This window comes from Ruditapes philippinarum, unplaced genomic scaffold (genome assembly GCF_026571515.1).
Source record: "Ruditapes philippinarum isolate M1 unplaced genomic scaffold, ASM2657151v2 ctg2683_1_1_1_1, whole genome shotgun sequence".
Classification (NCBI taxonomy): domain Eukaryota; kingdom Metazoa; phylum Mollusca; class Bivalvia; order Venerida; family Veneridae; genus Ruditapes; species Ruditapes philippinarum.
In genome coordinates, this window is record NW_026856403.1 from 166,805 (window position 1) to 178,725 (window position 11,921).

Below are 11,921 nucleotides of genomic sequence, written 5' to 3' on the forward strand. Positions count from 1 at the left end.
CAGACTTTATTATTCTCATCATTGGAGACCATTCAGAAACACAGTGGTTTAATGGTACTTTCAGTTTTGTTAAGTTAATCATTTGTCGTTAGGTGGTTCCATTATTCCAAATGAGAACTGTAAAATTACTGTTATGATATGTTTTCTTCAATTTGAAATTGTCTTTTTGTATTTGAATGTGATATGATACATGTTTCATAACATTACATCAAAAATCTATTCTTTCCCTATTATTCTTGTTTAGAAGCCACACTAGTTATCTTTACCCGTTGAAGGTTGGCCATTCTTATCTCTTGATATTTCTATATATTACAGTACTATTTAATAATGTAATGTGTGTTTAAGCCCTTGCTAGGTGAGGTAAGACGGTATGATTCGAAACAAACACTATTTCTTATTCATAAATACAAATTGGTATTGATTCTATATTTTTATATTCATCAATATACAACGCATTTTACATTATAATGATAAGAACATTTTCACAAAAGAGTCTTGCATGAAAAATAATTTTCTGGCAGAAATAATTGTCGTGTGTACTTTAATACTTATTCGTATTTCTATAATGTTATATATTCAAGATTTATCACCTAAAAAGCTATATTGATGATATTTAATAATAATGTATAGAACAGTAAAGACATAATTATGCAAAAATTGCATCACGCTAAGGTCAACTTTAATGTATTATCAGATATTAAATAACCTTAGGAAAACGTCATGTTCTTTACTTATCTGATAATAACAATTGCGTAAAATGTAATAAAGTAACTTTGAACATTTAAAGACAATTGACATTTCAAACAAAGGCGTTGTGCATTCAAACGCATTAATTGACCTAATATATGAACAAAATTTATATTGTTAGATAATAAAAATGGTAAACTGATCAACATGTGATGCAATAATATTGATCTCGTTTAAGGCTGTAAACGGATAGTATACGTCAGTTAGAAATAAATTTATGTACGTATAGTCTATTTGGCTGATACTAAACCCTTATCTTGCGCTCCTGGAACCGAGTGATTTGCATTTTCCCACCAGTGTAGAGCCACTCAATCTGCACACACACATTTATGCAGTCTGACAAAGCTCTCTACTGTCTGTATACTGTTTGTTTTCGTATTGAAAGACCCTAGAGTTTGGACTGGCCTTTTCTCAGCTTTAGCAGGTGATCAGTTCAAGGAGAATAAATCATCTGAATTAGCCAATGCCAAAAGTCAGTTGTTTTCATTTTTAGCTTGCTATTGTTTTTTTTTATTATTTGTTTTGCGTGTGTCTGTATGCATTTAAATCTTTATGTAATAATTCACGGGTTTTCTCAATTTATCATAACATAAATTCAAAATACATGTTATGCTTTAATTAATGTAAAACAACAATACACAACAATGTACATGTATTCCCGCCGAAGTAACAATAATGAATTGTTAGGATAGTAATACTAATTTTTTGCCCAGGTATTTATCACACATAAAACTAAATATCATAACAATTACTAACATACACAATTCATATAACAAAGTACGGAAACAATTGCTAACACGCTCGTTTCATAAACCTAACAGCAGCACAAATGCTAATAGCGAGGGAACCAGTGTTTCAGTCATCCGTCCACTAATAGCTGAATTACACAAATGTCTTCCACACATACACAAGTAGCCTCTACCATCACGCTCCGACCGACAGATACCGTCAATTTTCATTATCCTGAATGCATCCAATTTACTTGAGCAAGTTCTATGCATGTACAGAACACCTAGAAGAAATATCTTATTCAAATGAACATAATCTGAAATTCCAAAAAATACAACTAAGCTTCAAGTATTTCAGTTATAGTAAAAGAAGACATTTTGTACAAGAAGATGAACTTGAAGAATGCCATGTTATTTAAACTAAAAGAGAATTGCTACTACAAAACCGCTGTTCTGTTTCTGCATGATGTAAACAAACAAACAAACATTATTTTTCTTTGAAAATGTTTATATACATATATACGTATATTATCATCAAAAACATTATTTTGCAAGCCAAATTTGTCACAGAAAGATTGTTCATGTGTTTAAATGTGAAATGTGATTATACAAATATGAATGTGAGTAACTTCTGTACAACTGATTATCAGCAATTGCTAAAATAAATTATACGAAATGGCAATTTGAAGGTACTGAGTGAGAAAGCACCGAACCGAAAACGATAGAGAACATAAGGGCGGTGAAAGAAGGGGAAGACATATGGTAAGTAAAATGATAAGAACTTAGAGGGGGATACAGAATTAAAGAGAGAAGGTTTGGATGTAGAAAAAGGGGAGAAAGGTCACAAAAAGATAGGAAATCACAGAACGTGTAAAACATACAAAACATGTAACAATACCCAAGACAAACATGTGAAGGAACACAGAGCCTACCGTCCAGGAACACGTTTTCCATGATACATCAATGTATGATATCTAAATGGTCAATGGAGACAGAGAGACAATCCAATCTATGAATTAAAAAACAACTTGTAAACAAATAAATATGCAAATATTTCAAGTCGTGCTCCTTGGTAACGATCATATTAACATAGAAGAAATTGCAAAAACTAATAAGAAACAGAGAATAACGTTATCGTAGATGTATGTATATGAAAGTATTCAAAAGTTGTAAGTAATAGATATTTCAGTATGATCTTAAAGACTCGTTTAATAGACTCTTCATCCAATACAAAATCACCAAGTACAGATTGTGTTGACAAGTATGTAGAAGTTTCGATTTTAAGTATTCTTAAGAAAATTCATTTTTTCCAATTTTGTTAGTCACTAATCAAAGACATTTCTACAACTCATTGAGTAAAGTTTCCGTGTACATGATATTAAATTAGTAAAAGAAACGCTACAAAAGACTCGATTTAGTTGAGTCTGAGCGGATATTGTTGATTCAAGCTACCTACTGCCAGTAAACAACCCGATTATATTTTAAATTTAGTTAATGGTCATCACATGCTTTACCAACATAAATTGTTTCTTTTCTGCTCGCAAACATTGTAAGTATATGTAAATGAAACATTGTAAGTATATGTAAATGAAATTAAAGACATAAATTTAAAAGTTGACAATAATATATCCGAGGTGACTTAAGTGAACATGTGAAAGATCCACCCGTTGGTTTGTATAAATTGGACTACAACACATACCCAGACTTACATTAGTTGTGTCTCTACTATCTGTGTAAAAGAAAGAAGATTTTTTTTTATTTTACAAATGTTCCCGTTTAGAACTTGTATAATGTGTTTATGTATTTTTCTTACGTGATGTCATCGGGCAAATAAAGGGAATGTACATTATATTCCAAGAGGTTTACGATCGGAAATAAAATTAAGTGAGATCTAAGGTTATGGACAGGATTATGATTATAGTTTATTTGCGTGTTGTTGGAGACTATATAGGGGTGCAAAGCTTCTCTGAGATATATAAACAAGAAAAATATTACATACATTCGTATGTAATATAGGTACGATTGCATACTACTTTTTGTGAAGACTTTATGTTTGCTGAATTAAAGGTGTAATGTAAAATGAACAAACATGGAATGTAATTAATGTATCACCATATTAAAGTTGCATGCCTTCAGATGAGAAAAATGATTTCAAGGAAATCAAAATATGAAAAGAAAATTCACGGTCAATTGACTGCTTTGAAGCATAATCACAAAAAAAAATACAGGAAATTAAAAAACCTTTTTAATACACTAAAGGTAGAATTTCATTGTAAATCATAGTCAAAGATTTGAGATATGATTATTTATTCATATTAACATCATTATTGGTTATATATTGATAAAAAAAAAACCCGAAAGACACAGTTTGTAAATATTTATTACAATAAAATATGAAAACGGTATACGCGCCGAGGTTAGCTATAATTAAAATTCCCGCGCTAAGTCGCGGTGGTGCTTGGGATAATCACTTGATACTGTAAATGGCAGCCATTTTACGATACGAATCCTCGGACAGTTTATCCTGCCGAAAAGATATGAAAAAATACTTGCAATTCAAAGTTTGCTGGCTACATAAAGATTATCGATTTACTCTTTGCACACTTTTTCTCTGCCTGAGTATAATAATATTTACGTGTTTTCATTGGCTTAAACCATCACGTTACCAATACACATGTAGGTGTGAACTAATTTCGTGTTCATTTAAATTATTCCGTTAATAGACATATAACAATCTTATTTACAAATGAATTGATAAAACAACAATCCCAGAAGCATTTAAGATAATAACAATCATTGGAAAAAAATAAATGCATTTAAATTGTAAATTTGTGTATGACGACTCAACCCCCTAAACAAAACATAATAGACTCAACCAGAACAAGCGCCTGCTTCTTCACCTAACTATGTAGTTGCATGACCATGATTAGCAATTTAGCAAACCAAATCTAAGAGATAAACCTATTGTAAAAATAATAGTATGACCACAGCAGATTTCGTACAGAAAAGGGATTCTGTTTCCAAAGGACTGAAAGCAACCAACCACTGTTCGGTCAAAGAAGAAACTTTAAGTTAATGTGTAAAAAGCAGGTCAGCAGCACGGACAGGGTTGTCAACAATTATATCAACTATAAACCAACGGCAAATATGTTTGTTATATATCGGAGACTTTGTAGCTGATAAAGACGAGAAAAAGTAGCTGTCGAAGTATGGATCTCAATAGAACTCAAAGTTGGCCTTAACAAGAATAAACTCAGGACTGAACACAGAATCATGACAATAGTTATTTTGACTTTGAAAAGTGGAACTCGATATCAAGGTCAATCAAGTTTTTAGAGGTGTCGCAAAATATGCAAAAAAAAACCACCTGTAATGTTGACTTTATGATATTTTTCAAACTCTATATGAATGAATCAGTGTCCGGTGCAACTATGTTGTTGATACTTAATGGATGATAAACATTCGTTAAACTAAAATTAAAAGGTATGTTTAACGAATGCAGATAGAAATTTAGTAAGAAATGTTGCAGATTACTACTTAAATTATGCAGATATTTTAACACAACAATACTCATATACATACCACCATAATAATGCGTCCATTTTAAACAAATTCCATTAGCACAGTGTATAACAGTAAGGTTATGTCCTTTTTCCTCTTGAGGATTCACAGGATCGGCGCATGAGCTGTTTTCTGCCGGTGCAAAACAATAGTAACAACTAATTGGGTCTGAAATATTAAACCAATCGTTAAAAATCACATTAAGAAAAAAAGAAAATTCCATGTTAGGCAAGTTTCCCAAAATGATTTGTCCTAGTGGACAGAGATGAGTTCCTTTTAGAATGTGTCATTATTTTGACAGGCAGGAAAAAAATGTGAAATGAATACAAAAATAAAAAATAAAACGCATAGTAATGGCTTTTGAAAAATACAATGTCTTTCTAAAAAGCTAGATGTGGTAAGTACTGCTGCGAGTGACAGTGTCAATGTCAAAACGAACTTGTTTATTTCCTCTGTTTTATATTTAATATAGATGCACTTCATACAATGTTTGTAATAAAAGCATGTTGCAAAATACGATGAAGAAAATATCATAGCTGCGGTCTGTTTATTCTTTTAGCATATCCACTTAAATACATGATTAATTCCTAATAATTATTAGAACTGGATAACCTGAAGGTTAAGAGCCAAATGTAATTAAACTTGTTACTTATCATGCAAGCCACGACTATTTTTTACGAAAGAGTTTTGTGTACATGAAAACAACAAATAAATAAAGCAATCATTCCATTAGGCGAGCAATGAAATGTTAAAAATGCCATAGAAAACATGTTTTGCAAAGATATGAAATTATCAAGGATTACATGGTATTATATTCAATAGAATTAGACATTTGTTTCATAAAAAAACTTATTGCAAGAAATATAGGTTAATTATGTGGCCTCTAGTAGCACATTTATAAAGTATAAGACTAGTGATTTATTGTCTCTGATTAAAACCATAAAGTTGCCAATAAGAGGGGTTTTAATCATTGGTATGGTTTGTAGAAATATAAGGCGCTTTCAAAAATTAGACCTACCGAATATGATCGGTGAATGTATGAACAAAGAAAAAATTCACAAACCTGAAAAGTCGCTAGGTTGACCCCTAGCACTGTCCATAGTTACCATGACTACCATGGCAACTGTTACTAAGGTCACAGCATAGTATTCCATGACTTTTGAGAAGAATACATTACATTTCTTAATTTATCGAGCTCATATTTATTCCTTTTGATCTGAAAAAAAATATCACACACAAATTACACAACTATGAGTGAGTAAATGAGCGCGTTATTGTTTCGTCAGAGTATAATTAACGTTTATATGCCAATCAGATATTATATAGATCAAAGGCAGGTTGATTGTTCTTCTTTATCAGCATTAATTATGTAAAAATCACTGCACTCTATATCATGCGGCTACATAAAACATTTGATCAATAAAATACCATCAGAGACCAAGTTAAACTTAATATCTCATTAAATTGTTTAAATTGAATAAAAACGTTTCATGTATTAACAGATTATAAAAATATTCATGGAACAGTTATCGTCCTTTAATAACAAATAAATCTTCAAAATGTCATAATGTACAAAATTAATTTAGCACGTTTCCCCTATTTAACAAGCCATTCCAAAGGATCTCTGAAACTATTGAGCAGTTCGCCAACCCTTTAAATGTTTTTGAAAATGATCGCTTGTTGAAATTATTTTATCAAGTATAAAAAACTTAAAATTACTCACAAGAAGGCACTTTTTATCGCCACCTAAGACAATAAGCGAATTTCTCTTCAGCGAAAACTGATCTCAACTGTCCAAATTCTTTTCTTAGGCAATATTTCGCAGTCGAAGACGGTATAAACAGAATACGATCTTCCAGCTATGACAAATTTTGTTCAGCCTGTTCCTGCACGTGGAGCCATAGAATGTTACTTTGTCATCAGTAACTGTGAAAGTGTCTTTTGTCAGCTTTGTCGATGCCAGCTCTAGATGTTTTAAGCTTTACAAATTTGTAAGTAGCTACTATGGTATATACATGCAAAGACAACTTTATCAAACTAAATTAAAGTCATATTTCATGCGAGATAATGGACAATGTAACCTGATTCATTCCATAAAAGAAAGCTTTTAAAAATGTTATATAGAGCGTAAAAATAATCGATATCATGATCCTATAATATAACTATTTTATTCAATTTGTCATGGAAATCTTTAACAATTTTAAAAGCAGAGATTTTGGCGAAAAATGTAAAGTAATTTAAAGAAAGAGGGAGACACAATATCCCATTCGGAGAAATACATGCGGGGAAAACGGCACTCTAAAGAACGACCAAAACTGCTAAGTTAAATTTTTTAAGGCTCGTCAAATGATCGTTTGTTATATCATTGTTTATGGCGAATACATCGCAGTGATTCTTTTACTCCAATTTAAAGGTCAAATATGTTTTTTATGAATAGCGTGTACAGCGACAGACACAATCTTTTTTGTATTTGAATATAATGGCCAGGTTCAATACTTAGAGGACAAACCATTAATTCCTTATTAAGCTTAATAACACATACAAATACCAAAACCGCATACCTTGCATGTCTTACAGCGGGGTCAAATTGCTGCATGCCTGGTTCGATTGAGTTTGGCAGTGGTTAATGCATGTTATTTAATCTTTATTGTAAATTGAATTTATTGCATTTAGCGTCGAATATATCGTTATGATATATCATATATATTAGGTACTTAAAATCTGTCATTTATTATTGATACCTTTACAATAAAATTAACACAGCTTGGAACATGCAATGGAAAATGTCAATAACTAACATTGGCTTTTACAATATTGAAATCACAAGTTTTGATTTCAGGGATATCTTATAAATTATTACTAAAAACAGGTGTTAATTGTCGTGCATTTAACACATAAGATACGCAACAGGTTAATAATGCATTACAGAATCATACAACATTGAAAGCATGTGAATTTAATATAACAGCATTCAATTTCATTTACATTAAAATGCAATAACTGCATGCGTAAAGTGTGATATATCGTTTATTCCATTCATTTGACGACGTCTAAAATCATACCTGGTTTTCAAATAGCGCATGAATAACTCATTATTTGTAAAGTTTTTCATCTAGAGTTATGAAGCAGGATTTGCGTTCTTAAAGATACTAATAAGAATTTGAACAATAGGATTTGAAATAGCTTTTATTCAGTAACATCAGATCAACAAGGTGAACATATATTTGTCAAGGAAAAGTTCCAAATTTTATGTGGTAGTCCTTAATTAGAATATAATTTTTCATTGTCAAACATACTGACGATTTTCATCTTTTCCTGATGTTTGGCATATTTTACGTTAATCTTACTGGCTGTTTACTGATGATATAAACAAAATGACACCAAACCTCCAGTACATTTAATCTTAACATGCTACTTGTTCTTGATATCCGTGTTATGAAGAACATACTGACTACATTTACTGATTTCAACGAAATTACTGTCAAACGAACAGTACATATTGCAAACAAATTCCGTATACCAACATTCTATTCTATAAAAGGAGACATTTGATAAAAGCAACTATATACATGTATAAGCTGGCTCTGTTTTAGTGATTCTGTTCATAAAAGAAATAAAATTGTCATTTAATTTGATTTTTAAACTGACTAATCCTCATTTTTAAAGCTCAAAAGCTATTGTAGAATCAAAGTTTCATTTTATATAAGTCACCATAAAACATCTATTGAAATAATCAAGGACACACAATAAGTTTACTTTGTTTGTTAAAATGTTTTAACTTATTAGATGAAGGATTAAATTTTTGAAAAGGTCAAATCGCTCTAAAGAACATGAAACTAGTATATAATATTATTAAACTTGATTTAATTTTACCTTCTTCAGCTTAAAAGACACATCAACAATGTAATGTGATCAAGTGCCTTTTCGTTGTGCTTGTAGAATACTTCAATTGTTCCCTCTGCGTCAACCACCGGTAACATAAAAATGTTTGAGATTAGAGAAAATGTATTTATATACGTAACTAACGGAAATCGGCTTTAAATTTTGTGTGTACAAAATTGTTTATAATTCGAAACTGGTTTGTGTGTATGTCATTTGCAATATTCGCACATGTATTCATATGGTGCTTTTCATTTAATACGTTTGTCAAGTTTTGTTCCAAGTTAAAAGAAAATTGGTACAATGTACTATAAAAACGAGTGAAACTAACAGAAAAACATATTTACAACACGACAAAAAGTACGCAGCCTCATGTCACGGAAAACTGTCAAAAGCAGAAGATATGTTCTACGACAATATTCTTATGTGATTATTGGAATCATCTTAAAGAAATGGTGATAGTGAACGAGCTAAATATTATAGACACAAAAAAAAACCGGAAAGATAAACGATATCTGAAGATCGATAACAGCTGACAATGAATGTACAAGAAGTGAATCTGTCATTATTATAGCAGTGGCAGTTTCACTACAATATTCTCTATGAATGTAACAATGAGACTGTCCAATTATTACCGATGCAGAAGTGCAGACAATAAAGTCATTGTTATTATTTTCAATCTCTCTCTCATTTTTCAAGATATCAATAAAATATAGAAATCAAGATCAACAAGGATTAGGCAGCATTTAATGAACGCATCAGCAACCCAGGACCACCTTCAAGAAGCTCAGCCAGCAGAGCACCAAACAAAAGTCCTTCTCCTGTTATGAGAAAATTATTCACAAAATATTCTATAGTATTGATATCTATATTATCATGTATTCTGCTACTACATTGTTTACTTTTAATAATACAAAATAATAAAGTCCTTAAGTTTCTAAAGAAATCAACACAATTGGGTGTAGGAAATGAACTTTACGACATACACTGTATACATGTAAACACACGTAGCATTTTATCTAGATTTTTTTTTTATTCTTTGTGTAATTAGGTTTATATCTTTGCCTTATCTTCGACATAATAAATATATTTGTAATCCTTGAATATTGTTTTTACTTATGTACAATTTTTAACAATCTTCATACGAAGTCTGTTATCTTCTCGTTGATAAATGTGTTTACAATAGAAATTTGCTAGACAGATTTATACATATTATATTTCTTCAAACTATTGCTTTTTAATATTCCATTGTTTCTTAGATCAAACAAAGATTCTGTGATAAAATACAGGATCTAACGAAAATAAGTGGTACATTAATTTGTTATGCAGCGACATCGTTAAAATCTACTGTTTTGTAGGTTTTCTTTATATAATCAATAATAATTCTTAAATAGCGACCATTAATTATGAGCTCTTTCCTATCTGTAATTGAGTAAATATATTTAAATGGAAGAACACAATAATTCAAATCTTAATTTATTTTGAAGACCAGGTATTGTATTTGTCAAAAAATATAAAGCAATGGACTAAGTGTTTTGACACCAATACGTGTATAAGAAAGCACCTAGTTGAGCTACCTTGTTTACGTGTAAACTTGCACCACACATTAAAAGGTTTTACTCAGTCCATATGTTTTCTCTTGATAATTTTATTGGACATTATCATACTGATAAGATTGTGTGTGTCATTCAAATAAAATATAGAAGGTAATTGTCATGGCATATATAAAAACAGTCATATAGGAGTTTCCTGTTCGTGATTACTACAGTGAACATATCCAATAAGAAATGTTTAAGAGTCTATTCTCCATTGTTTTGTTGTTTATCTTTTTTCTTCATATATGGTTGGATGCTTTGAGCTCTTCACTTCAGTGTTGTTATATTTTTCTGGTCATTCGGGATTATTGATTCCTGCGCTTTAAAGCGTTGAAAATTGAGTACCGCTCAAGCCGGAGCTAGTGGGGGGGGGGCATAAGGGATGTAGCACTTTTTCATTATTCCTCATGTACAGACTCGATCAAACCGAGTCTGTAATTGTCATGTAATTTTGTTGTGATTAATTCAAGGAATCACCGCTTCTCCAGATATCAAACTTTTTAGTCATTTGTGTTACACACTTTTGTAACCAATAAAAAATGACACAACGACAATGTATTTCAAAACATTTTAGGTGTTGGGACTCAAACATGTTCGAGCAATATCCCAGTAAAACACATTTTACCTTTGGTGTGAATTAAATAAGAAAGACTGTGCAATTCTTTCCATGTTTATTTTCGGTTTTTATCAATTTTAATACAACGCATTTCACATCATTTTAATAAATACATTTTCACCAGACGTTCTAAAAATCTATAACGCCATAAACTATTATGTAAAACAACGATTGAGTATTATAATTACACCAATATATTATTTTATACTACAATTAAAGTTAATAATTTTATTAAATTACTACTTCTAACTCGATATGTCAGCTTGAAATCTAGCAGTATTGTTTTTACGAACTTTTCACATATTTTTTGCATTGTATTTATTGTCCTTATTGTATAAATTGGTTTGTAAAAAGGAAATCCAATAATACAAACAAATAATGGTAACAAGAAGATAAAAATATTGTCTTAGTGTACAATGATAAAATACAATTAGGGAGTGGATAAATTACTTTTAAAAAGCTTTTTATTTCATAACTATTTTATCACTTTGTATAATGCCATAGGTATCGTCACTAATATATACGAGTATTTATATACTCATGTATATCACTTCAAACGTTACATGAATAAGGTAAAATAGGAATGTAATACAAAGGGACAATATGAAAATACATAACCATATGCATCACGCTAGGGTCAATAAATTTGACTTTTACATATACACATTTCATTTAAGCCAGCTTTGATGTATTGTCACAAACTAATTAACCTTAGGGCTCTGTATGGTGGTAAATACAACTGCATAAAAAGTAATTAAATAACTTTGAACATACTTATACAATTGTGATTTCAAA

General features: G+C 30.6%; 1 protein-coding gene across 1 annotated transcript; it reads right to left on the reverse strand.

The window, feature by feature from the left end:
• Positions 1-509: 509 nt before the first annotated feature.
• LOC132746395 (protein quiver-like) lies at positions 510-6,390 on the reverse strand. The gene is made up of 3 exons (XM_060735515.1): positions 6,100-6,390; positions 5,058-5,204; positions 510-1,759 (listed from the first exon to the last, which is right to left on the reverse strand). The coding sequence occupies exons 1-3, from the start codon at positions 6,188-6,190 to the stop codon at positions 1,554-1,556; spliced, it is 444 nt and encodes a 147-aa protein (XP_060591498.1). The 5' UTR covers positions 6,191-6,390; the 3' UTR covers positions 510-1,553.
• Between the last annotated feature and the right edge of the window lie 5,531 nt (positions 6,391-11,921).